General features: G+C 35.0%; 2 protein-coding genes and 1 pseudogene across 11 annotated transcripts; 2 read left to right on the plus strand and 1 right to left on the minus strand.

Moving 5' to 3' along the window:
• Nucleotides 1-252: 252 nt before the first annotated feature.
• Nucleotides 253-15,263, plus strand: LOC7466868 (ubinuclein-1). Of its 6 annotated transcripts, none has more exons than XM_024600826.2 (14): nucleotides 254-854; nucleotides 6,017-6,103; nucleotides 7,072-7,164; nucleotides 7,955-8,031; nucleotides 9,144-9,741; nucleotides 10,548-10,647; nucleotides 10,739-10,848; nucleotides 10,964-11,050; nucleotides 11,304-11,408; nucleotides 11,845-11,985; nucleotides 12,079-12,126; nucleotides 12,899-13,000; nucleotides 14,609-14,957; nucleotides 15,100-15,263. In XM_024600826.2, the coding sequence occupies exons 1-14, from the start codon at nucleotides 603-605 to the stop codon at nucleotides 15,117-15,119; spliced, it is 2,169 nt and encodes a 722-aa protein (XP_024456594.1). In that variant the 5' UTR covers nucleotides 254-602; the 3' UTR covers nucleotides 15,120-15,263. The 6 variants fall into 6 exon arrangements, with proteins under 6 accessions (XP_024456595.1, XP_024456594.1, XP_024456597.1 ...); XM_024600829.2 differs by having other exon boundaries at nucleotides 9,144-9,340; nucleotides 9,446-9,741; nucleotides 14,609-15,263; XM_024600827.2 differs by having other exon boundaries at nucleotides 253-854; nucleotides 10,967-11,050; nucleotides 14,609-15,263.
• Nucleotides 15,264-16,785: 1,522 nt separating this feature from the next.
• LOC18099046 (RNA polymerase II transcriptional coactivator KIWI-like) lies at nucleotides 16,786-20,824 on the plus strand (annotated as a pseudogene).
• Nucleotides 20,825-21,751: 927 nt separating this feature from the next.
• Nucleotides 21,752-25,281, minus strand: LOC7466871 (non-functional pseudokinase ZED1). Of its 5 annotated transcripts, none has more exons than XM_024601767.2 (4): nucleotides 25,119-25,281; nucleotides 23,648-24,686; nucleotides 22,429-23,406; nucleotides 21,752-22,153 (listed from the first exon to the last, which is right to left on the minus strand). In XM_024601767.2, the coding sequence occupies exons 2-3, from the start codon at nucleotides 24,670-24,672 to the stop codon at nucleotides 22,431-22,433; spliced, it is 2,001 nt and encodes a 666-aa protein (XP_024457535.2). In that variant the 5' UTR covers nucleotides 24,673-24,686; nucleotides 25,119-25,281; the 3' UTR covers nucleotides 21,752-22,153; nucleotides 22,429-22,430. The 5 variants fall into 5 exon arrangements, with proteins under 5 accessions (XP_024457535.2, XP_024457537.2, XP_052308956.1 ...); XM_024601769.2 differs by having other exon boundaries at nucleotides 23,648-24,705; nucleotides 25,119-25,243; XM_052452996.1 differs by having other exon boundaries at nucleotides 23,648-23,774; nucleotides 24,141-25,229.
• Nucleotides 25,282-25,588: the final 307 nt, after the last annotated feature.

Genomic DNA, 25,588 nt, shown 5'->3' on the forward strand with positions numbered 1-25,588 from the left:
ATAATTTTTTTTATATTTTTTTAAAAAAGAACGACATGGAATAAACTCTATTGTTTTTCTTTCTTTCTTTTGAAATTATATAATTATTATCCATGAAAATATGACAAACATTTGACTTGATTTTTTTTAATTTAAAATTTTTATTTTTCATAAAAAAATCCACATTTCTTCCATCTCAAAAAAAGAAAAAACCCAAAATTTGCAGCGCCAACTTACCAAATAAAATAAAAAATATAAAACGGGGGGCAAATTAGGAGACTTTGAACACACGTCCCTCGCATAAAAGGAAGGGAACTGAATCGAAGAGCCAGGTGTCTCCCTCTCTTACAATTCCCCAACAGAAACAGCAAAAAAAACCAAAACCCAGCAACAATGCCTTCAATGGTTTACCAAATTTTGCATTTACACCCCTTAATCTTTCACTACATTTTTCACTATCCAACCCACATCTTTGCTGGGTTTCTCCTTTTCTCTCCTCTATTCCAATAACCAGAGTCCCCCACCTCCAAAGATCACTACTTTGTTGTCTACACAATTCCCATGACATAAAAAAGTTTCAAACTTTGGAGTTCTCGAACAAGAAGAATCCTTTCAATTCATTCATGGAGGCCGGTCATGCCAAAGAGGGTGATACTAGCAGTCCTCCAAGGCAAAGGTTCTACATTGAACTCAAGCCTGGTGAGACAACAATAGTGTCATGGAAGAAGCTTTTGAAAGATGCAGCAGCAAACAAGGCAAATCCATCTCATTCTAATAATCAAACTGCCGCTGCCGCTGCCGGTGCTTCTACTTCTGCTTTTGTAATGGAGCCTGCTTCCGTGGAGACTGCCCAACAAGAGGCTCAGTTTGCTCTGGTGAGATATTGTTGAGAACCCATTTTTGTAAATTGTTTGTTTTGTTGTAATTCTATCAGGGTTTATGTTTTTATCTGTTTTTTTGAATTGAATATGATGTTTTTTATTAAGTGTTTGTTGTAATATTTTTGCTGTTGTATTTGACATAATCAAATGCAACTTCTGCATGTGGTGATTTCAACTTCTTCTTGCTTGTTACTGCATTGATCTTAATTTTGGGAACAAGAATCTTTTATCTGTCACAGAATGTTTGATGAATGGAAAGTAATTTACTGATTCTCTATTTTAGTGATTATTTCGTATGTTTATTTCCACGTCGCTGATTTACTTGTATCTGCATTGAATTTAATAGCCTCTGGTTGCCTTTAAATTATATGTAGTTGGCTGTTTTTTATGCATTTTAGATTCAATGGAGATCCATTATACTTTGTTTCTTAATAAATCTACGAATAACTAAATTTAGGTGCTGGTTTTTTCTTCTCAGCTTGATTTTATGTATATATTTACGGTATGATATGAGCTGTCTCCATTTGTTGATATCCATCCATGGTAACTATGGTTGGGGTTGTAAACTTCGATTTTCTAATGGTTGATCATTGTTTGAACTCCTTATCCATTACACACCTTTGTCATGAATCGTGTGAATCCTGATATGCGCTTTTGTTTCTGGCTTCTAAGTACTTTATCATATTCCCATATTTGAACTCTATCATTTGCTGTAACCTTCCTTTCCTGAATAGTCCAAAATATTCTCAAGTGTTTGTCAGTAAAGAAAAAGGGTAGCTTCACTTTCAGGTTTGTGGCGTGGCTTATTTTTCTAACAGTATTACGAGAGGACAGCTTGATTCCAAGACCTTGTATGATGTCATTATGTGACTAACTGAGCTATTTAATGCTTCAGGCATGATCTTTAATCATTATTTTCCATGAAGTACTAAGTTTAATGTAATTTGTTTTCATTCCTCACTGGCTATTGTCGATCATCTGATTTTGTTTTTGTAACTTTGACATGATTTCATTTTGGCTCTGTTTGGGCTTAACCAAAACAAAAGAAGATTGGGTAACAACTGTCATTTTGACGAATTACATAATCTATAGAATAAATTATAATTACATCAGCAATAGAGATAGTTATTCACCAACTATTTCACTTTTTAATCAGCTATTTTGTAATTAAGTTTAGATGACAGAAAACACGTACTTCCTAGAATTTCTAGACTTTGTTCCTTTATCTGCCTTTTGTTCTTCCTGAATCACCCTTTTCTGGTTCCTTTTCTCTTATGTTTGTTTTTAACACAGCATGATAATCCAGTATAAGAGAAGCTAAAAAGTTTTATGCTTGTAAACTTCAATAAGAAATCCATCCAAAAACAAAGAGGTAAAAGAAACTAAAGCAAGAGAGCTCTCGAGTCCTTTGTATATCTGCTAAAGATGCCCCTCTACAAAAGTCTATTCCATAGCACCAGAAGAAGATGTTAAAATGTTCTTATCTCAACTAAGATTAAAAGGAAATTTCTTGTCCTGCAAGTTTCTTAAGAATGACACTAGTTGTACTGAATTGTTTTATCATCAACTTACATGAAAAGGTAGTTGCTAGTCCCTTTGCTGAATTGTTGTAAACAATACTTAATTCTAATAAAATTTTGCTGTTTTTTCCTCCAAGACCTTCAAACCACATCAACAGCAACTCCAAAATGAGTCATGTTCTTCAGTATTTTGCTTCTGTCCCTTAAGTTGTTGAATCATCTAAATCTTTGTCGCCTCGCAAGTAGTAATTGGTAAATAATATTTTTTAGTGAATGTGATATAGTCCCACATCAGTCCTTGACTTACAAACAAATTTACGATCAACCTCTCTGTTTGCTAACCTTCTCAAAGAGCTTATCCTTTGCTGTTAGTGCATGGACTTGTGCATTAGAAATTGCACTAACCATATTAGTGTGGCCTTAAGGTGTAATGCTTATCACATGCCTTTACTGGAAAGGGTTGTTTTCAGCACAAACTCGTCATTTGATTTGAAAAATGCATATAATCTCATATAGAGATGTTAACAAATCTTGAAAAATTTGTTTCCTCTATAGCCTCAAAAGTTAATTTTAGGATTAAACTATCTTCTTTGGAAAAGAATCGATAAATGAGATAGGACGGAGTTTATGTTGGGTGTCAACCTACTGCAACCATCCTGTTTTTGCCAGGCTTGGGACCATCCAAGCCAAGCCAAGATAAAACAAGAGAAGGGCGACTAAAATTGGTCTGTCCATCCAGCATCATTCACTAAGAGGCCTCAGTTCGGACAAGTGATAAGTTGTCATTGAAAGGATGGAGGAGGGAAGAGATAGACCTAGAATAACTTGGAGAGATGTGGGACTGAAGGATATGAATCTCTTGATATTAAGTTGAATTTTGTTTATGATCGAGCTGAATAGCACAAAAGGATCCATGTACCTGACCCAAAGTAGTTTGAGATTGATGCTTAGTTGTTCTGGCATTAGCATGAAGAAATGCAGATCTTTTAGTAGCTAGCTCAAATTGAAGATTAAAATTTAAAATTCCAAAGTAAAAGGTTTATGAGATAAGAGACTTGTATACGTTGATTATCCTAAATTTTTAAAGTTGTGATTCACGGAGAGGGAAATGGGATTTGTGCTCAACAAGAATACAAAGTGTTCGATACACACGCACATGAAGAAATAACTATACGTGCTTACGCTTAAACTTATAATGTTAAGCATATAAATTTCTTTGCAGTTGAACAATAAAATTATCTATTAATGGATAAGCAATTATGCAAGCAATAACCTTTCAATTTATGAAGAGCACAACTATATATAGCAAATCCGTAACAAAACTATAAAAACATAGACAACATGTACTGTAGGTGTTAGCAACGTGTCTATGCTAGCACGCTTTTCGATCTTGATGTTAGCATATTGCTCGTATTTTGCTGATGTGTTGATCATCACATCAACAATATTCTCGATGTGGATGATGATTGGTGTGTTGACACCCACAAGCCACCAAGTTCAGCAGTTGATTCATTGCCAAAATGGTATCGGCAGGTCCTAGGCTTTGACATATATAGTTCATTTCTTAATTTGCACACTTTTAATGTGGATGATCAGGAATTATTGTATACCTTTCCATGTTAGTGACACGCTTCAATGGACATGAATGTGGTGTTTGTAGGTGCTATACATGTTAAGCTTGAAGTTCCATAAGTAATCTCTATTTAACCATACCCACCTTAGTTGTAAGTTGAAGGGGAATATTTTTACTCGTGAATGAAGGTTGATATAAGAACCATAAAGTTTTTTTGACAAGAAGTAGGTAGCTTGCCTTAATTATTTTTTGTATTTGCACGCAAGTGCACACATGTAATTGGGGGGGGGGGGGTTGTTTGAATTCCTAATGCATTTTTGTGTTTGGAATGAAGTTGAGTTTGTTTTGTTTCTTTATTTGGTAAGTTATCAAGGTAAACATATTTTTGTTTTTCAAATGTATAGTTAATGATTATTCTCTTTCTAACTTTCAATTATTAAATTGATATGGGATGTGATGCCCCCTGTTAAGTATATTTCTACAAGAAGACATATTGTTCATATCTATTGCATTTCTAAAATTGCGAAGGAACTTAAAACGTAGATGATTTAATTCTGTCAAAATTAAAAGCTTATACAACATTAAAATACTTCAAAAAATCATCTTAGATTACTTAAATTCCTTAATGCAGCTGGAAAACAAAGGTTTAAATCTGCAAGCTGCGAGTTCCCTCAAAAGTGGCTTTGCTCAATTGAGTAATTGTCATTGATGATGTGATTTTTGTTACACCCCTGTTACAACATCCACAAGCTATCAAAGAAAATATATTGATATGAAACTATATGACACTGTTATACATGAACTGTCTTATGCATATTGCCATATTCAAAAGAATCCATCATGTCTCTAAGTGTCCTAGTAAAAGAATATCATTTAGGAATTTTGGTTAAAGATGAAATCGTTGGAGATTTCTCATGGTTAATGTTACATTTAATGTGGATTTGTATGGCATGCAAAATCCTATGATAGGAAAGTGTGTGATATCTCACTTAGAGGGGGATGCTCTATGTATAGAATATTAAAAGAAGTTATGGGGTGGAGTGAAGATATTCTAGGATATTATGCAGAATGGTAGAATGTGTGCATGTTCGTGCATGTGCACATGCCTAACATAATTATTTGTTCGTTTGTAAAGAGTCTATACTTGCAAACAGTGAAACAGTTGGGAAACTGACGATGATATAAGTTCGTTTTGCAAAACTGAACACAGGTGTCATAATTCTAAGAATATTTTGTGTATGTCGTGAGAGTTATCTTACATAATTATTTGTTTGTTTACAAAGAGTCATACTTATAGACAGTGAAACAGTTGTGAAGCTTGATGGTGTAAGTTTGCTTAATAGAACTTTACCTGTTCTCATAGTTCTAAAAACATTTATGGGTAGAAATGGCTGTTGTGTTAACTGGCTATTGACAAAACCAGTCTCATAGTATAGGCATACACTGATATTGTGCTTACACAATTATAGGAATGTGCAAGCTAGTGTCAGATCCTCGCCATCAGCAGAAACTTGTCATCTCCTTGAAATGTCTAAAATGCCAACATCAAAAGAAGTAACTTACAAAAAACATTATCTTCGATTGTTATGGATTTTGAACAAAAAAAAGGTGGCTCACAAACCTTAGATTTTCTCTGTAGTTATTGATTTAACATTATCTTCTCTGTGTTTCCCTTTGCCTATGGCCTTTTTTAAAAATAACTTCATCTTATAGAAGCATAATTATGAAATACTTGTACTTAAAGAGTGGAGCAATATGTGCATTTGGCTGTGTGGCGCTCCAACTGTGCTCCAAGTATATTTCTTTGTCGAATAGCGCTTAATGTAGCAAAATTGTGATGCTTGTTGCTTTGTTTCATCAGTAGGTAAGTATACATCATATACATATGCACTTTGTTATCCTTCTCCAGGAGTTTACTTCTTTGCATGTTTGGCTTTGTGGATGCTATCCTCTGTTATGTCATCTCCTGAATTGCTTCTTTCTTGCTTTCTTTCCAATCTACCTTTGCTGAAACTTATTAGATCACAACTCATGATACCTTTTGTTATGCTTCAATATTGCAGGGCCAGCTCACTAAACCTATACCAAAAAATGCACCTTCTTCTAGTCGTCTTGGTTCTGTTATTGAGAAAATAGAGCAACTTTATGTGGTATGTAAAGTTCCTTGTACTTTGTCTCTTTACTTTGTTGATAATGTTACAAAGATTGATGAGGTTCTGATATTCATTGCTTTTATTTGGTAGAAACATTTATTAGATGATTTCACTTTTAGTTTCCCAAGCCTCTTTATTTATGTGCGCAAGAAAAATTACTTTCCACAGATAGCATTCTAATTACTAACAAGCCAACAAAGATCTCTTGGAACTAATTTTCTGCTTATACAGCTTTAGGATCAAATGCACGTACAATAATCCTCTTTTTTCCTTTTAGTTTGACAGGCAAAGCATTCCCTGCCTTATCACCTGTTAGAATTCTCTTTTAGTTTCGAAAATTTTCTCTTATTAATGAGTAGAATCAAAACATCTTTAGAGTTATTTTCCTTTCTTTCTAGATCTTAAGATTAATTACAATTCAGAAAAACTGGACAGTTTTTCATTCATATGTAGATTGTTTTATTACTATATGGCTAATTAATTCTGATGCTTTTTGGCCGTTTGGTTTAGTATTATAACACAACTACTCAACCAAGCTTCAAGCTTTGGTAGCAGTACGCCATTAACCCATTATATGACTAATTAATGTAACAGCACAAGTAATCTTGCAATTTGTGTTGAATCCATCCTTTTCTTTATTATTTTCAAGGATCAAGCAATTATAGTTTTAGACAGGTGAATACGAGAGCATCTGACTGCTTATATTTGCTGTTAGGATAAATGCAGTTTTCTATTTCTTTTTCTGTAACTTGTACTTGGTCACAGAAAAAAAAAGAATAATGCATTGCTAACTTAGCTAACTATGGTCAGTTCTAAGCACGTATAAAGGAGGGTGGTTGCAGTAGGTTAACAACCAGGGTAAAAGTTTTTGTCACATCTTAATTATAACTTGTGCTTGGTATTGTCAATGCCTGAAAATCTAATTTGAGGTGTGACGCCTTGTTTTGACAATTTACTTTTTTCAGGGTAATCAGAGTAGTGATGAGGAAGAACTTGATGGTGCTCCTGATGAAGATCATTATGACACCAAGGATTCTTTCATAGATGATACCGAACTGGTTGGTAACATGGTTATAATGAAATGATAATAGTGATGGTAACTACAATATGAGTCTAATATTGACAGTGAATGAAATATCATCATCACCATCATCAATATTTTGGTCTTACTATGTTAACTTGGAGATTGAAATGACTGGTGAAGAGCTTCATTAAAAATATTGTTACTATCGCTTCTTTTACTGAGTTGGTTTCCGTTAGATGTAGTGATTTTAGCAGGATCTTTTGCTTTAAACGTTTTATGCGAACTTCTACCTTGTTGAATATGTTCAGCTCAAGACCAAGACTGCTCTTTTACACATAAATAATATGCCCAATAATATAAGCTATCTGATGCAGTTGAGGGAAAAAATACTTTGGTCCTGCTATGTGTTAGTTTGTAATCATTAGTAATTTAGAAATTTTATTGTTATTTATGAAATCTCTTATTTAGGTTATTTAGCATTTATTGGAATTGGAATCAGGGTTTTGTTTATGGTTGTTTTTATTATTGAAGCTTCTCTGTCCCTTTATAGAGCACCTTACTGTGTATATCAAGGGGCAGCTATTGTGATGATTGACTTGATATTGAAATCTGGGATATGTTAGATATTTCATTTTCCATTGTAATCTTTTCCTACACCACTAGTCCCTTATTATTGATTTTATTTTACTGGTGCCATATTATTTCAGTTACTTTTTTTTCCATGAAAACACTTCTTATGTGGCAAAAGTTGGTTGTTAACTACTCATGTGAAATATTATTCCTTTCCATTAACTTGTTATAACCTTGACCCTGGTATTTCACAGGATGAGTATTTTGAAGTTTATGAGTCAACTACCAAACATAATGGATTCTTTGTGAATAAGGGAAAATTAGAACACATGTGAGTTCTTGTGAACTCTTATTGTTTACTCTGTCTTGTTATAGTTCTGTCCTTTGTATTCCCTTTCTGCCTGAGTGTAATTGGGATCACATGATGACATATAGCTAAAATTTTGATGATTAGTTTTTCTGTAAACCACCTATAAACTTTACATAAACCAAGCAATAAAATATCGTAACATATCCCAGGGCGATGTACTCCAGGATATGTTATTATGTAATTTTGACGACAACTTGGATCCATCTTTACATAAACCTCTTATAAACTCTTTTTGAGTGGTAATCTCTAACGCATAAACATAATGCCTGAACACAACTTGGGTGTGGTCTTCTGATATATGCAGTAAAACAGGAATGTCAAAATATGCTTTGTCAAATCATCACCCGTGCCAATGAGCCTGCAGAAATCCCCCTTTGGTTTGAGCCTCTCCCTTGTAACCTAAAAGAAAAAACCCATCACCTGTATTCCTGTAAAAAACTTAATTCTTCCTTTCAGCTAAGCGTGACAGATGGACGAGAAACACCCATCTAACTGGTGAACATGTGCATACTTATTTAATTGCTTATTTAACATGTGCATACTTATTTAATTGCTTGTGATATGGAGAAGAAGAAGAGAAGCGTTCTGGTTTAGGTATGAGCTATGAGTTGGAATACTGTCCTTGTATGTTCTGGATTGTAGAATAAATAGTAACATGCCTTTTCTATAATTGGAAAATGTTGAACAAAGATGGCCAAAACGCTTAGTGCCCAAATATATATGGGAATAGAATAAGAACTGGAGTAGATAATACTTGTTAACGTAGGTACTGTTATATTCTGAAAACCAAAAAAATCAACACATCAGGCTTAAATTATGGACTGATATTGGTGACTAGTATTAATGGGTCTTCTCTGTATTTGAAGCATGTTAAATAAGAGCTTACGATGAGAGAAGGAAGGAGCATACACTTGCATGTGAAGAATACATTTATAGTCCACTTACTGATTTTGATAGTTGCTTGCTGCCATCCTGTTCTTCCTCTTTGTGTTTGGCCAAATGGCACGTCGTGGTACTTCAAGTAGTTTCTTCATTTGACCATTAACATGATTTCATTTCCTCTTCAATGCCAGGAATAGACCAATCTCATCCAGTCACTTCCAGCCGAAGAAAAGAAAGAATAATATGCAAAAAGCTAGAGAAGAGAAGGATGGTGATTGCGTTAGAGATAAACATGCAAAATTAGGTCAAGGAAGGATGAATGTGGCTACAGGGAATATACCAATGGATGAACCGTTTCCAACCAACACTCAGAATTTAGCTGTTAATGGTGAACATCATCATGATGGGAAACTGCATTCATTGATGCACCCCATATTTTCTGACAAAAAAGTTGCTGGTACTGATATAAGATCTGAATATTCTTCATATCCAGGAATCACAAACAGGGATGATTCCATCTCCAACACAGGACAGATTGACACTGAAAAACAGATGAATGGAGTCCTCCAGCCTGGGAATTTAGGTAGAATTGTGAAAGATACAAGTGAATTATCTAGAGTTGCATATCAAAAGTATCAAGAAAACAATGCTCCTGGCCAATCTGCGCCTCAATCCAAAAGATTAGCCAGTGAAACAAGTTCCTCTCCCAAAGTTTCTCCCAGGAACAAGAAGGGAAGACATGAACTGCCTGACCTGAATCTTCCTCATTATCCAGTACAAGCTGAAAAGGTAATAAGTAGTGGTACTCATCAGAAATCTCAGTACAAAAGTATCTATCAAACCTTTTGTTTTGCAATTGCTGGGTGATTTCTTTGAAAAAGTTATGGTGTGATTTGGCTGCTGAATACTGGTCATTAGCAGGATAGTGCTTTGACATTTAATTAAATAAGCAACAAGAGCTTGCTTTTATTATGATCACCTACAATAAGAGACTAGAGAACTTGCAAAGAACCTACAAACTTAAGTAATGAGTTTGTGTTGTTTAATAATTTAATTTGCACAAAAAACCTTTCCAAGTTTCAATTTTTTCTGTGAATACAGTACTCAAAGTGATGTTTTATCTTCAAAAAAGATGATTTATATGATTGATGTCTGTCAATTATCATTTTTTGGTTGGATTGGAGATTACCAATACAACTAAAGCTGTTGCAATAGTAAAAGCATTGGTCTTTCTTCGTAGCATATGTAGGTATCCCTTTCACTACCCAGCTTGGGGACGGGGAGATAGTTGGACTATGCACTATAAGATCGCTTTGTTTGTTTGTTTCTTTTCTTTTTTTTTCTTTTTGTTTTTCAGACAGTCTATTTTATAAAGGGGGCATGAAACTGAGTATTTGAGTTCTCAATTGCATGTAAATTGTCTCTTTTCTCTCTCATCCCTTGTGTAGAGGTGTTGCTCCCTTCCTTGCACGCTCAAGACACGTCATTTTCTGTTATAAGATCTTAAGATGTGTGTGCAGTTCTTATGGCATATAATTTTTTGCCTATTTGCAATATATCATTGAAATTAAACTCTTTTTTGTTTTATTTTGCAGAAAACTGCCACCATGCATCCAAAGGATGTTTCTAGCTTGCAGCCAAAGGGCAGTATGGTTGAAAGAGCCATCAGGGATTTGGAGAAAGTAGTTGCAGAATGTGAGTTAGCCAATTTTGCAAGCAAATTTGGATTCTTAAACAATGATCATTATTTTCCTGTCTGAAAATATAAAAAATGCTTTATTTACAGCTAGGCCACGGAATACTGATGCTCAGGATGCTGATACTTCATCGATGTCTATCAAAAGAAGATTGCCATTTGAAGTGAAGCAGAAGCTTGCTAAAGTTGCCAGACTAGCGGTAACGGAAAGCATTTTCCTATTTTTCATATGTGAATCTTTACACATGTGCATGTGCGCACACACACAGAGCATGTGTATGATCTTCAAATTAATTATTTCTCTGGTATCTGCAGCAGTCAAGCCAAGGAAAAATATCAGAGGAATTAATCGGTCACCTTATGACCATTCTTGGGCATTTAATTCAGCTGAGGACACTGAAGGTATTCAGTTTTGTCACAATTGTATTAATAGTTGATCAAAACAGATTAGAGGTTTTCAATGATCAATGTAACTTGTTGTCAATACCAGTGTTGATTATCTTGGATCAACCTAAGATGGAATAAAGTGATATTTAATCCTGGAAAATTGTACATTGTAATTTAAAGATTTTCTTATGCTCTTCTTTAATCTAATTTTGTGTGGAGAACCTGATCTATCCTTCCTCTTCCTCCCCTCCCTATTTTTTTTGTACAGAAAAATCTGAGAGAGATGGTTGAAACGGGACTAACAGCGAAGCAAGAGAAAGCTGACAGATTCCAGAAGATTAAAAAGGAGGTCATGGAGATGATAGAACTAAAGGTTTCCAACATTCTCAAGTGTTCTTTCTAATTTAAGTAAAGTTCATTTTCTCTGAAACCAAATATGATTGAGATTTCAATCTGACATATGTATGTTAGCAACACAACAAGAAGACTAGTTGTATTTGTTACTTCCTCTCTGTGATAATTGCTGGACTTCTAATAAATTTGCTTTACTCTCAACATAATCTGGAAAAGTAAACTGAAAACAGCACCATCTTGTACACTAATTGGTAGTGTAATGGAATGTAGTTAGTATAATGGAGAGAGGAATGATCATCACTTTTTCCATTATTGGATTACTTTGCATTCCACTAGGTATACATACAAAAAGACTTGAGTAGTAATCAAAAGTTTAGTAGTTCACTTTTTTCTAGTGATGTTCCAGAGGAAACTCATTATTGTATGCTTTAATGTTGCTACTTATGATAAAACAGTTATTTAAACAAAGAGATAAAGCAGTTGTTGACTTTCAGAAAGGTATTATTCATGGAGAAAAAGGAACCATCAATAGGAAGTATGTTATGGATGATAAGATGGAAGATAAGATATGTGATCTTTATGACCTATTTGTTCAGGTAACTACGACATGTTATTTACATGGTTTCTTGTAGGAAAATTTAATAGTTTGTTGCTCTGTTTTATTGATGTTAGTGCTTAATGTTTTCTAGGGGATGGATGAAGACAAAGGTCCGCAAATTAGAAAGTTATATGCTGAGGTACTCATTGTAGCCATGCCCTTTGGTTTTTAATCTCTCCCTGAAAGTTTTATCTTGCTGGGAAATTAAGGACTTGAGATTCAACACACACCACCACGAACAATGGTGTTTAATGGAAAGAAAAATAACACAGATAAATAAAGACTGAACTCACAAGATTTAACATGGTTCGACAAAATCCTACCTATTCCTCGGACCTGAGAGTACCCTTTTTTACTATATGAGAGAAAAATTAGTGCAAGGATATGATTGTGATTTTTATACCCAAAACCCAATTCCAAACTCCCTTCTACACCCACTCTTACACACAAAGAAAACCCCTCAATCCTTGTGATTTTTACACTTTAAAACTACTCATCTTTGTATCTATTTATAATGGTCAAACACTTGATGAACAAGAAAGGAACAAACTTGGTGACTAGTCCACTCTTCCTTGATCCTCACTCCATTAACTTGGCCACTACTCATGCGAAAAATAACCCACGCCCCAACATATCTTATTATTTGTTAATATCTGGTTTGCATTATCCATGTCTGAGAGTTTATAATTTTATGTTATCAGCCTTTTCAATTAACGAAAGACAAATTTCATCTCTATGAAGAGGTCTTTTTGATAGAGATTGAGTACCGTTATTGACTGAAATTTGGAAACATTGAAAACTTAACGGGAATACGATAAATAAAGAAGCAAAATATATTTGGGGCATATGATCAGTCTGTTTTTTTTCCATGTTTCTATTATGAACTCTTTTAAATATTTTATTCCATTCAGGTTGCAGAAATGTGGCCAAATGGAGCTATGGACAACCATGGGATAAAAATTGCTATTTGTAGGGCAAAGGAGCGTAGAAGGATATTCTACAATAATGAGAAGGCAAGAACATGCTTCTTCTTTTTATTCTTGTAACACTCAATAATGAGATTAAATATCGATTGCTGTTAATATTTGAATAATAACTTGATAAAAACCTATTCATGATTTCACGGTCCTTGTCTTAATTTACTTTTAACACCATTTTGCTCTCCATGTCTTCTTTCCTAAAAGAAGAAATGGTGAGAATTTGTTGCGTAGTTTAAAAACCAGACAAGAAAATAAAAAGATATGACGTGAATATGAGACTGTGATTTGGAATCCTTGCAGTAGAATTACCTATGAACCAAATCTGCCTGACCAAATTCAAAGCATTTGTAGGTTTGATTAGGAAGATACCAAATCCTTTCCTCCACCAATGGCAACACAGGTTTCATATTACTAAATTGTGTTAAAATCTTTCTAATTTCTGAAGTCAAGTTTCTCCAAAGAGTTCTTTGATTTTGCTAAAACAAAATCAAAGAGAGCAACATATTAGACATGTTTCTTTCAACAATTTGATGTTAATGGTGTTCAGGAAGAAGTTGGGTTTTTAGATAATAGTTGCACAACTTTGGAAGGTTGGTGATCACTCCTTTGATAAATAAATAAATAAAGAATCCAAGCATTTTTTTTCTTTCTTTTTATCAATCTTGGAACTTTGATATAGTAATTTAAGTTTTCTTAAGGAGGTGTGTGCAAGAATTGATTTAGAGTGGTATTTCAGTGCATGAAGATTTTCTATATCTGAATTGGAGAATGTTTTGGTTTTGAGGTCTCATTGGATAATATTTTTAATAGTTTTTCCACCTAGGCTAATGATGTTCATCTTAGAGTTGAAAGAAGTTCCTAGATGCAGTGTATTTTGATCATGGTTCGAAGGATGGAATTAAAATGGCTTCTGTTACAAAGCTATCTGGAACCTTTTTCTACATGCGTTGAACTTTTCAGTATCTTTATTTTAGCGTCTTGGAAGTTCAACAGTATTAAAATTTTGCATAGACCATAACTACGTAGATCCAAGGTACGAGTGCTTTTAATTCAATTTGAAAAATCTCTGCTCATAATTTCATTCCCTTGTGCAGTCTTTGATTAGAACTTGAGCATATCTATAGAAATTATGTCTCTATATGTTCATCATAATGATTACCAGCACTGTCACCATCACTGAAGTCACATTCCATCTGGACTGTTGTCTCTAGGACTGGATGCAATCTAGGTTAAATTAGCTTGTTAATGAACTTTATGCGTAAGTATAATTAACAATTGTATTGATAAAAGTGGTGAAATAACTATACCGTGGTTTACATGTCTGGATGTAATTGCATAGCACAGTGGTTGAAGTCTTCAGTTTGAGAGTAGCTGCTTTATGCCAGGTTCATTTATTAGTTCACTATACTATCTTGGACCTTCTAAAATGGGCTTTTTGGAAGGAGCGTGCCAATGAATTCCTCACTTCATCTTTTCTTTCATTATTTTTTCTTCCTGATGAAGCGGGTGCTTACAAGACTCTGATCTATGTCCTTGTATTTGCAAGCCATGAGCTTACCAGTCAATTAAATAATGACACGCACACATGGAGAATACACTGTTTATACTATGATTGACTTGATTGGTATCTGTGATGTTCAGGTTCAAGAGAAAGCGAGGATAGAAAGGTTGTCCAGGCAGTGGAAGGGAAATAATGTTGGTGGTAAAGCAACTTCAAATGCTCGAGCAAAATGTGAGCAAGGAGGAGTCAGTGCCTCAGCAGCCATTGCTCAGTACCTTTCTGGACCTGCAAGACCTATCCCTTCATTTTTAAAAAGCCGCAGTGATGATCCTCCTAAACAAGAGAAGCTTGAGAAAATGACATTTCCTATGTTGAAAGAACACATGAAGCAGCAAAAGCGGGAGTTTGATCGTGGGTTAAAGAAATCTTCTCCAAAAGTGGACAGGAAATCTCACATGTCTCATATGCAGGATGTTGGGCTGCAAGATGGTAATTGCGTAATTAATAAGTAGGCCATATAGTTATCTTGCTTTTTAGGGAAGTTATGCTTAGATAGAGCTAGCAGAAAACTAATGTCTTTGGCAGATTAGGCAACTGATATTAGTACTCTGGTATTTTGAACATTTTGCAGGAAGAGGGATCTTTGCTTAAGCACCTTTAGGAAATAATAATTTTATCAGTCCATAAAACTCTATATACATGCATGTCTGATTAGGGAACTATACCTTGAACCTTTTAGAGGAATCGGAATCTTTATTTTGGAAGCTGTAGGAAATAATAATTACAGTTCATCAATGGTTTTATTTTTGATGGTTTGTAACAGTGTAATGCTTGGTTATAGCTATAGGCGGATCGTGCTCCTTCATACCCTAGGATTGTGATCATAGGATAAGTTTTTATCTGTTCTTTGTATGTGCTATAACTCGGCAGCTTGGAGGTGCATAATGTTTTTTAGGCACTTAAAGTTGAATTTTTTCATCAAATAGAACTATTTACCACAAAAATTAATCATTTTGGTCATAAAAATCTGTGTCAATAATATTTTTTTCTCTACCGTTAGGATACGACAACTCTTTCTCTTATATCTCAAATCAAGGATTAAAAAATAAAAAAAATAAAATTTTGAATCAAAATTGATTTTTGTTGAAACTTAGGGAAAAAAAGAGGGATCCAATTGTTATAATTAGTAAAGAATAAAGACTAAGTTGGATATTTCACAAAAATTCAAAAATATCACCTATCTTCTCAGTGTGTTTTATTTTAGTTATATGTCTTTTAATCACATCATTTCTTAACAATTTTAGCAAAATTAGCCTTCATATACACCCTTAAAAGGGCAAAATTAAAAGGAGAAAAAAGGGGACGGGAAAAAAAAAAAACTCATAGGCGTAATGATTTGATAGCTGCAATGAGTGTGAGTCAACCTTGTGTGAAGAAATATATTTCTCTGCTTCTTTTAGTGTTTTGTATGATAAAATAGCTGCTTTGTGTTGAATATTTAAGGGATAATTATAAAAATCCTCATATAAATTTTACTTTCCTTTTATATTTTTTAAAATTACATTTTATATCTTGGATCAAACAAAAAACCTAAATGGGTTTGGTCTACTGGAAAGCAAGCTAGTCCTATAAATAGAGTGGACGCTGCTTAAATACTTTAGCGAGATCTCAAGTTCGAACCTTATCTTGTGAAAAACACATTTTAAAAAAGTATTATATCCAAGTTGCTCTCGGCATGGAATGATAGCTCACAAAGCCTCCATTTGTATTACCAAAAAAAGAATAATCAAATAAAATGCAAGAATGTAAATTATTATTGAATATATAAACTACATGATAGAAATTATAATTTATAAAATTACAAAGAAAAAATAAAATTCAAATCAAACTATAAAAGAGTTTTTGTAATTATTCCAATTTTTAATTATAAAATATATTAACAACCCGTATTAAAAGTAGAAGACATGTTAAAGATTGAAGGACACACATTTAAAACATATCAGAAACAATCTATAAGATATAATACAAATTGAGATATTTACCCTATAGTTAAGGAAACATATTCGAACATATTAATTATTAAACTAGTTAGTTAGATAAAGTGGAACACATAGTGTGGGGTTAAGGGCCAACCTGATTTTATTAAAAAAATATTTTTATTAAAAAATATTTTTTAATTATTTTAATACGTTAAATTCAAAAATAAATTTTAAAAAAATAAAAAATATATTATTAATATTATATGTCGTAAATAAGATTTTCTATTCCCGTGATTAAACAACTAGCTTAAGAGAGTAGTGAGTAAAATGAGATATTACAAAACATATATGATGAATATTGCAGACTCAATCAAAGCAATATATATTATCTCGCATGCATAAAGAGTATACGAGTGAGCAAAGTCTTTACGTATTTGCTAGTTTCCTTCAATAAAGTAGATTCGAGTCTTTTATGAATTCAATTTAATTATTAGTTTGGATAAGGGGGTATGGCTGCATTTCTTTATTTTCTTTAGTTTGCGTCAAATTTCTTGTATTTGTTAAACTTGTATCAGTCGTCAAAGTTCAAATATCATACCATACAGGTGTGGACTTGCTAATGATCCCAAGAACAGAAGAAGAAGAAGAAGAAGAAGATCATCATCTCTACAATACATTAATGGAAACAAAATCTTGTAGGTTAAATGTGGGCTATGAGAGCCAGAAGCCCAAAATAATTCACTATTTCAAACTCCACGCGCCATTCAAAGACCAACCCTACCCCTTTCAAAGAAGGCCAAGAGTGAAGAGACATCAGAAGTAGAGTATTCTTTGCTGCTCTGTAAGAAAGACAGAGAGAGTGTGTGAAATCAGAGAAATGTCAGGAAGAGGAGGAAAGAGAGCAGCAGCGGCAAGGGAGGAGGGAGAGGGCGGGGCTGATGACAACCTTGCTCAACAACAACCGCCGGCTAAGAAATCTGCCAAGCCTGACAACTCCTCTGATAATTCTGATGACATCGTTGTTTGTGAAGTAGGTCTCTACCCTTTTGGTATATTTGTGTTACGTGTTTAGGGCTTTGAAAATAATGACGGGTTCCTTTTGTTTTGTGCAGATAGGGAGGAATAGGAGAGTGACAGTGAGGAACTAGAGAGGAAAGATCAATGTTGATATCCGTGAGTTTTATCCCAAAGATGGCAATCTTCTCCCTGGCAAAAAAGGTTTAATTTTTTCACCTCCTCTTTTTGTATATTTTGTTTGTGTTTGTTTGTGGTGTTTCTTTGGGGTGAGTTCTTTTGTTATAGGGTTTTAAGATTAGATGTCTGTGTATATGCTTTTTTTTTTTTGCTGGGTTCTACTTGTGAAAGAAAAGGAGAAAACTTATTAGGGTTTGTGAAGTTGGGGATTATCATAAAGTGTAATTTTAGGGTGCGGTATATCTAGGTTTTGAAGTAAAATACTACTGTCAACGAAGTCGAGGAAAAGTAACTAGGGTAGTTTCATTTGGTTTTTGAAGTATCATTGTTTAGTTCATGGACAAGAAGACTGGAAATTGAGAGAAGGTGTTTGTTTGCTCTTTACCTGTCTTTACTAATGTATGGATCAGTTTGATAAAGAAAATCTATGAATTTCTGTAGAATTGGATGTGATGTGCTATTGTGTTTAAGGTGGAAATGATTGGATTCAATAGTGTAGCCACTCCTGTATATCTAGGAAAACATAAAGATGGCATTTAGTTTGAAGAGGCTGGGAGGAATATTTTTTTCCTTTTATGATTTTGAAGGAGCTAAAATGGATTCTGCACCTTTCAAGCATGATATCAGTGTCAAAATTCCTGTCTCAAGTCTTGTTCCCAAACCTTTTAGATGGCTGAGGCTGGGGATAAAGATTGTGCTCGAAGTTCTTGTTTACATACAACAATGACGATATTTCTTGGAATATTGTCTCTTAGAAACATGCACGGTTGAGAACTTGAGGCTTTTCATTAGTCGAGGCTGAGATGGATAGATATTCACATGATCACAGATGAGTAAGGGATCATTGAATACCGGTAATTTTGATGTGAATTCTCTTCATGCTCTACCTTTTCAGAAGGTTCATCGTAATGGGAGGAAGAGTGGCTTCTCTTGGAGAGCCGTTTGGAAGACCAAATTTCATTCTAGAGTGTTCATTTTTGCTTGGGATGTTACTTGGGGTGAGGTTTTGTAATTGATAATTATCAAAACAGGGGGAAAACTTGGTACATCACTGTACTTCTGTAAGAAAGAGGCTGAATACAGCATTTGCTTGTTTCTGTGTTGATTCTGGACAAGAATCTTATGGGCATCAGTGTATGCCTGTACAGAGCTGCAAATGTTGCATGGAATGGAACATGTCAGGTGATTTAAATATTGAGCTGGATGCTTAGACTTGGGTGAACTTTTTCAGGAGAAGGCCTTGACAAGTTAACAAATTTCTTTGGACTTGCTTTGAGAAAGTTTGTGAGTTGCCTTTAGGTTGAATAGGTGATCTTTTTGGCTTATGCAAGGTTAAGCGTTAATAAGCTTGCTAGCTGCTACTTTGGGTCGTGGGCTGTAACCTGGCTAGACAGGAGGCCTCTTGACTTAGATCACTAGTTTGATTTAAGGATGGCAATTCCCATTGTTTTTCGAGTTGTACAAAGCTAGTCAGCAAATTGCCCATTGGCATTTTTCTCTCTAGTATCAAGGAAAAGCATTTTTTTATATTTTTTTTTGTGATAGGACATGGGCATGTATAGGAACCTTTTTTTCCGTTCTCTTCAGAGATGAGCCACATGATGATTGTCCGGGAAACCAAATAGGTGAACACATATACATGCCTCAACCAATAGTTTCAAATGGAACAATTTTGTTTCTTCCAGCATTGCTCAGGCAATCGATTAAAAAGAAATTTGTTATTGCAATCTTCTGATTGCACACCTGAATTGAGTCCTTCTAGTCAACACATGTTGGGGTTTTTTTTTTTTAGTTAGAATTGGAGATAAAGAAACAACAATTTGTGGGACTAAAGCTACAACCGATGTTTTTTACTAACTCATTGATGCCAGTGGTGAACTTCACCAAATTTCTCCTTCAGAATATAGAAAATAAACTCACTTCCTTGCTATATCCACTGAGTGATTAAATAGTGAAAGCCATATGGATCCCTTTCTCCCTCTTTTCAGTAAATAAGAGATCTTGAAATCTTTTACAATTAGTGATATTAATCAGAGCTTTCTCTTTTGCTTTCATTTATGTTGTTTATAATCTCCATGTTGATTTTCTTGCAAGCCTTTTAATCTTTCAGGAGCCTTAAAATGACCGATATGCATATTGAATAATGGAGCTCTAGGTTTCTGAATGATGTTGCTTGGCTAATTTGTTATGACGAGTAGGACATTTTTTATGCTGGTATATGTGCATTTTTCCTGTTGTAACTTCTCCCCTGAAGATCTTTAGCCGTTTGTAAACAGTGCATCACTTGTTTTGCATGTATAGATTGGTCTTGTTCTACAAGCCTGAGAGTTAAAGAGTAGAATTTGGTGTGGATGTCTGAGCTTTTAAGCTCCTAGGTTGGGGAATGGGAAAATGGATCCCTCCTCTTCCTTGTTATCTTTTCTACTTTTACACCTTCTAATGTTCCTGACAACTATGGACATGTGTTTAATTCCAGGTATTACATTATCGCGGGAGCAGGTACATCTCTCAAACTTAATGCTGTCTTTGGCATCTTTCTAATGGTTTATGGATTTGGAAGCAATTTAGTCATTTTAACATAATTTTGTTCATTCTCAGTGGAACATGCTTCGAGATCATGTGGAAGAAATTGACAAGGCACTTGGTCATTCGTAGGGCATCAATTGACATGGATACTTTTGTTGATTGCTAATGAATGGTAGTCCAGGATATTAGGATGTTTTGTTTTGGTCTTGGTTTCAAGAAACTGGAATGGCGTTTGTAGATATGTTTTTTTTTTTCCTTTTAGATTTGCTGGGGGTTGGTTGATTTTCTGTAGGTCACGGTGTGCAAATGGCATCTCGGAAACCCCAAGCGCTGCAGCACAATTACTAGCTTAATGACAGTGCAAACCCTTTTGTTCGGAGGCCTCTCCCAGCAATATGAATTAATGGCCCAAACTTTCTACCCGCCCTTCCTCTTGATTTAGTTTACGGCATCATGAGTTGGAGTATATTGCTTTAGTATTGGAGTAATAATTTACTCAGTTAAATATGGTAAATATTGCTTTGTTGGTTTTGGCATTCTGTTTCTTGGAAAAAGAAGAGCTACTGTGAGATTTCATATTATGAACTCACTGTTACTAAAAGAACCACATGAACAGTTGATTGGATAAATAAAATCGTCCAATGATTTATCTGTCAATTCATTCTGATCATAGTGAAAAAATGATCACCCACCATTGTTGGATTACATAAAAGCTGAGAGGCTTGTGCTGTGCAAGCTAAGTCCGAAGTAGAAATGAGATCGAGTTGGGAACTTCATGTATAAACTAGGGATCTTGTAAGTGCAATGGTGGGTACGTCAACGTTCCGGCCAGGATTTTAAGAATCTTGGTGAGAAGTTATATTGTCAGGACTAGTCCAGTTGGAGAGTTTTGCCATCTCATGTCAATTTAATCAATGCTCACTTCGAGATTTGCCTAATCAGCTGAAAGGCTTGCAAAGTTATCTTACCTAGCTTCTAGGCCTGCCAAAAGAGAAAAAAAACCCAGAAAGCAGAGACAAAAAAGGCCTCTAAAAAGAGCACAGGATGGGAGTCCCTGCCCTGTCTTTGTAACTACCACACCTCCCGCAAATAGCCCCAAATTCACAATCCTCTTGGTTTAATAGACCGTAGCTCTTGTTTATAAATACAGCTTTTATTGGCCGGGGGTTAAGGCGCTCCCTTTTTCTAGCCCTCTCAGAGAGACTGGGGTAGGAAAATAGCATGAGAGCGTGGAAAAGGAGATTCATTTTGAAAGTTAGCTAAGCTAGCAATGCTTTGTGAGATATAGGAGATGACCTATAATTCTCCCAAACATTTATGCCTGACCAGTTTTTAAGTGGCTTTTAATTTAGTTTGAATCAATGTTAAAGATTGCTTGAAGTTCTGCGACTTCAACCATGGTTGACCTTTTCCTCTGTTGTCTCCATTCATTTTTATGCAAGCTCTAAACGCTTTTGCATTTCAAACGTAACTGTCTCACCTTCAAATATAATTTTTGAGGTCCAGAGATGTAGCGTTGAGATTCTCAAGTTCATCTGCTACCTGCTTCACATTCTTCGGCCTTCTATACAGAGGCAAAGTTACTGAAAGGAAGTGATTCTGTTGAGAGAATGTTCCATTCTCGGCATATTCATATAGCAGAGCTGGAAATTAATTTCAAGCCAGCATTCTAAGAGCTTCAAGAAACTGTTTGAGCAACCAACTTGCCAGCAATCTTACATTCATTCCTGACATGCTTACTCCAATTATTACTATTAATCTTGCACAGAGTAACGATTGTGTTTCCCATATTAACTTTGTACCACATGCCAATGTTGCTTCAACAGAAACTGTAAGGATCATAACTGTTTGTCACCATCCTCTTCTGCAGATAAGCCCTGGATAATCATGCCCCTTATAGTAGGAAGCAATCAACTCCTCCATTTACAGCTTTCCGCACTCTGAGGCTAATGTCTCTCTTGCTGTGACAGTACTGAATTGAATGACCTACGCACCAAATATATAATATGACTCATTGGATAGACAGAATTACAAGGCCTTAGGATTTTAAGATGAGTATATGTGCTTCTGTATGTGGATGTGGATGTATGCATGTTATATCCATATACAATCAAACCCCCTGATGTGTGTCATGAAGCAAACGACTATGATAAACCATAGGGTTAGATTGTGAGATATGAGTGTGGAAAACGAATTTTCTGGTTTCAATGATATACAATTATCATAAACCATTGTTAACTCAAGGAGACTGAGAAATATACCTCTAAAGTTTGTTGAGTTCAGTTGCAACTTCTACCATCTTTGGCCTTTCCTCCTTTGCAGTCACCATGCATCTGAATGCCAGCTCTAACACAACCTCCCACTTCTGCTGCTCATCGTGCCCTTCTTCGTTTTTTGGAATCTTGGGATCCACAACCTCATTAATGCTATGCCATTTAACAAAATTTTGAAGGTGATCCAATAATAATCCACCTTCCTTATCAACCAAATGAAATAGATCAAAGAGTCTCAATCCTATCAAAAGCTCAAACAGAAGCACACCGAAGTTGTATACATCAAATTCCTGAGTGACTATACCTTCAGTTATATACTCAGGGGACATATATCCCTTGGTCCCCTCAATTTGATTTGTTGGGAATGCTTCACCGTCAATGATTTGAACAGATTGTGAAAAATTGGAAAGCTTGGGAATATGATGTTTATCCAGGAAAATATTTGCAGATTTTATGTTCTTGCTGATAATGGGTATAGAGAGTTCCGTGTGGAGATATGCAACTAGATCAGCTATCTGTCTTGCTATTACTAACCTAATGTGAAAAGAAAAAGGTGCAGGATGGAAGTGAATTTCATCAAAAAGTGTTCCATTCCCCGTGGATTCATAAACTAGAGTTGGAATTGAGGTCTCAAGGCAGTATCCTAAGAGTTTCAAGACATTCTTATGAGAACTCAACTCTGCAGCAAACTTGAATTCATTCTTGACATGCTCACACCAATTCACATTACTAATCTTGTACATGGATATATTTCCATTTTCTGTATTACCTTTGTACCATATGCCAATGTTGCTACAGCAGAAAATGTAATCAGGATGATAATTGTTTGTCATCTTTTTTAGCTCTTCGCCAGAGAAACTTTGGAGAACATGGCACCTGCCCTCATAAGAAGCAATCATTTCCTCCATAAATATCCTTCCATCGTCATAGACTGAGCTATGTCTTTCTGGGAATGTTGCCAGGGACCTGAGGAGCAAACAAGTTAAAGACAACTGAAGAATTATCCAAACCAAGGAACAAAGAGTGGCAAGCATCAGTATCTTATGCAAATGGAAAAATTCCAAAAAAACCCAGTTCCTTGTGGAAAAATCAGGATATGAGAACACAGACAACATTTGATGGTTTGCAAAGAGAATAACTAAGAGATTCAGAACTCGCAAGTTACAAATATGAGAATTTCAATGGAGAAGGTTGTGAAGAGACAAACCTTTCAATTTGCCAAAGTATTTTTGTAACTTCTTCCATAGCCGGTCTCTTATCTTTACTTGTCTCCAGGCATTTGAGAGCAAGCTCCACTGCAGCTTGCCATTGTTGTTGCTCATTAATCCCTCCTCCTGCAAGAATTCTATAGTCCACTACCTCATTAATGCTATGGCATTTAACATGATATTTGAGGCAATTCCCTGCAAAATGACCTTCCATTCTATTCATCCAAAAACGAAAATAGCCTGCTCTTCTAGCAATAAGATTGTAGGGCCGACGCCCTGTTAGAAGCTCAAGTAGTAGAGTACCAAAGCTGTACACATCGAATTTCTCTGTTATTTCACCATGTTCTAAATACTCAGGGGGCAGATATCCTAGCGTCCCTATGATTCTGTCAGTCTTGATTATTTCATCTTCACAGATGTACAAGGATTGCGAGAAATTTGACAATTTGGCAACATTATAATCATCCAGGAAAATATTTAAGGGATTTATACCTCTATGAACGATAGGTCTTGAGAATGCCGTATGAAGATAAGACACTGCATGAGCGATTTCCCTTGCAATCTTTAACCTGCATTTCCATGTCATAGGCTGAGAGTGAAACTCTCCAGTGACATGAATCTGCTCGGAGACATTTCCTCGTTTGACAGATTCATAAACTAAAAGCGGAACTGGGGTCTCAAGACAACATCCTATAAGCCTCAAAAAATTTCTCTGCCTACTCAACTGAGCTGCTATTGCAACATCATTCACAATCTCATTAATAATCTGATTACGCGATGCCTGAACATTTGGATAGCGAGGTATGCAAATAGAGAGAACTCGGCCATCAAGAGAACCTTTGTACCATGTACCAAGGAGATTATAGCTAAGAAAGCAATGAGGAGCGTAGTTGTTTGTTGCTTTCTCAAGCTCTTCAATTGAGAAGTTATGGAAGGGATAATATCTACCATTACTCGAGGAGATTAACTTCTCTTGCAACAAGCTTCCATTCGTAATGAATAATCTCTTTCTTTCAGCAGCCATTGGCAACAACCTGACTACCAAAAAAATCAATGACTGACAGAATAAAATTGTAGTTATAAAACCATGATGAAACTGATCCTTCAAGAAGCCTCTCAATCATGCAATTTTCACAAGTACATGCAAGTTTCTTATCGCAATACTCAAAATTAGTTGTTCATGGCAAGAATTTGTGTCAATGGATCACCACCAATTTTTACATTGCATTTTCTTGCGTTCTGCTGAACATCAATCAGCTAAGCAAACTATTAAGAGAGCCACAACCGTGTTTTGTGAAAGAATCCAACAAAATGGTCGGAAACTGATAAGAATTCCTAAAGACTCGAAAGAAACCAGACATTTCCATGAACAGAAAAGAAACAACATTGAAACTAACAAATCAAAGGAAGATGTAAGAATGGAAAAAAGAATAGTGGGATTCGAAGACAAAGCAAATGATAACAACTTACACTGTTTGTTTGCAAGCTCTTGACAACAAGATCAAGGGTGAAGAAAACGCCCAAGAGGTGCCGAGTTGAGTGGCTGTGGGCTTAACCCGAAGTCAATGGACGGATGAATGTAATCCCAGCCATTTAAATTTGAGTTAATTTCAATTTATCTCCCTAAGGTTTGGGATGAATTCAGATGTTTCTCTCAAGGTTTTTATTATGTCAATTTCCCCCTTTCAATATCAAATAAACTAATAAAAATATTTTTTCCAGTCCCTAAATGTTTAAACTTTGATCAAATAAAACCTTTTACAAATAATTTGACTAGATAAATCTTTACTTATTGAAAAGGTCAAAATAACTCCACTTCTATATTATATTTAAAAATATAAATACAAAAAACATAAAACAAGATAATAGAGCATGTATCAAACTAAGAATTATATGCAAATAGAAGGTTTAAATTATGAAGCTCATATATAAATAAATAA

The sequence above is a fragment of the Populus trichocarpa genome, chromosome 5, assembly GCF_000002775.5.
Source record: "Populus trichocarpa isolate Nisqually-1 chromosome 5, P.trichocarpa_v4.1, whole genome shotgun sequence".
Taxonomy (NCBI): Eukaryota; Viridiplantae; Streptophyta; class Magnoliopsida; order Malpighiales; family Salicaceae; genus Populus; species Populus trichocarpa.